Here is a 2,190-nt window from a genome sequence, read left to right on the forward strand (position 1 = left end):
TGGTGGTTGTAGTAGTAGTGGTGGTGGTGGTTGTGGTAGTAGTGGTAATGATGATGATATGGTGGTGGTGGTTGCAGTAGTAGTGGTAGTGATGACGATGTGGTTGTGGTGATTGTAGTAGTGGTAGTGATGATGATGTGCTGGTGGTGGTGTAGTAGTTGTGGTAGTGATAATGATGTGGGGCTGGTGGTTGTAGTAGTAGTGTTAGTGATGATATTGTGGTGGTGGTTGTAGTAGTAGATGATGTGGTGGTTGGAAAACACATTACAGGTTATTATAATACATGATTACACACATTCTCTAACTTCATTTTTGACAGCTTCGTTGTGCCATAAATATACGCAACAGTTCTGAAACATTTTATTGTGGATTTTGATATTGTTTGTTGTTTTTCTTGTGTCGTTATGTTGACATAGATACCGAATGAATGGTAATTACTACATTCTCAGCCAACAACAAAATGGCGCTGAATGCTTTCATTGGTGGACACTTTTTAGGCTTCGTACGTATTCTCATTCGTTTAATTCTATGATTCAATGTCAATTAATTGATAATATTATAGAATTAGATAAATATCTAATACATAAATAATAAATATTCAATATTCGTAGTATAATTAACTCTATTTACATTCATTTGGCATATCCAACTTGTACATTCGAGAGTTCCAAATAATTGTTCTTTTCCCCCATTGCATTTTCTTTCTGCTTTGTGTGGCAATGTTTCATATTGATGATACTAAGTTGTCAAAAGCCGCGGTCTGTAAAAAGTAATAAACAAAAATGAATAAAACAACTTCAAACAAACACAAGCAAAAAAAGAACAAAATATCAAACACGGAACGTTTCGGTTGTGTTGTGTTGTGTTGCTTTTTTTAAAATATATATCGCAATATTCACAGAACGTACTCAAAGCGCTTTAGAAGGGGTCCCTGGCCAACAGCAACACTTAAGATTTAGGACAGGACATGACGCCTGTTAGGCGATATTACGACAACGCTGTTAACAGCCAGGTACTCATTTTACACCTGAGTACGGTGAGAGAATGTGAGTAAAGAGCCTTTTCCAAGGACTCAACTATGCGCCGAGCGAGGCTCGAACCCAGGACCTTCCTATCCGAAAGCGAGTGTCATACCACTTGACCACATAGCCGTGTCCATTACGGGGAACAATAACAATTCAACTCAACTCAAAAACATGTCAATGGGCTTAAGAAATAAACTCATAAATCACACAAGTTATAGATAACAATAAGACACAACAATAAATTACTACCAATATTGTATGGTAATGGACTGAAGCAGTTGCAAACGCATCCACTCAATATCACAATGTTATCATTTATTTCTTCAGTGCACGAGTATTTGTGATGGTTTGTTTAACCTTGTCGATCCCATTGATGAGTTGTATACTGACAACAGTTGCAAGAAGGCATGCGAGTGGTGAGTATTTTATTTAAGTATACTAAAGTATATAGAAAGAGATCATTTCCAAAGATTTCTCGTAGTCAATGCACTTAACAATATTTCATTTAACTGCGAATCAAATTTCCATTTCATACTGATATAAATAATAATGTGAAATTGAATGTAAGCTTCAATTTAATATATGAATACATATAAAATGGACGTTTCGGGTTTCCTCTTTATCAACAAAAGAGGATGAATGAAACACTACAGACGAGTGGGATAATGTGGTAGTGGTGTTGTTAAGATGAACGCCACTACCACATTATCTAATTCGTCTGTAGTGTTTCATTCATACTGTTTTGTTGATAGAGTTGAAACCCGAAACGTCCATTTTATATGTTTTCGTATATATTAAATTGAAGCTTACATTCAATTTCACATTGCTATATATTTCTTCGAGCTTCGAACAGCAACATTTACATTTCATACTGATGAAGTCGCCCATCAAGTGCCCTCCCGTCCTCCGCTTACTTAAAATATTTATCTCAACATATAAAAAGTTAAATTCTCATTCAAACCTGATGATTTTTTTTCATCAAATGCACCACATATCAACTGATAATTCAATAATAATAATAATTCCTTTACAAAACAATCATTAATGAGAATATTACCCACCCTTCCACTATATTATTTATTATTGTTTATTCGTGCACTCAAGCATTCCGTCAAGGTCGGATTCTTTAAATCTATAACCAGCGTTCTAATCCATTTTCCTGGAA

General features: G+C 35.2%; 1 protein-coding gene across 1 annotated transcript in view; it reads left to right on the forward strand.

Annotated features, from left to right (window-relative positions):
- The first annotated feature begins 327 nt into the window (after positions 1-327).
- Positions 328-2,190, forward strand: part of LOC144958405 (uncharacterized) — a 5,668-nt gene continuing 3,805 nt past the window's right edge. The window contains exons 1-2 of the mRNA XM_078890410.1: positions 328-502; positions 1,353-1,441. Coding sequence (XP_078746536.1) covers positions 428-502; positions 1,353-1,441 — 164 coding nt within the window. The 5' untranslated portion in view covers positions 328-427. The remainder of the gene's footprint in view (positions 503-1,352; positions 1,442-2,190) is intronic.

The sequence above is a fragment of the Berghia stephanieae genome, chromosome 12 (assembly GCF_034508935.2).
Source record: "Berghia stephanieae isolate SIO BIC M18660-M18661 chromosome 12, UCSD_Bste_1.3, whole genome shotgun sequence".
Lineage (NCBI taxonomy): Eukaryota > Metazoa > Mollusca > Gastropoda > Nudibranchia > Aeolidiidae > Berghia > Berghia stephanieae.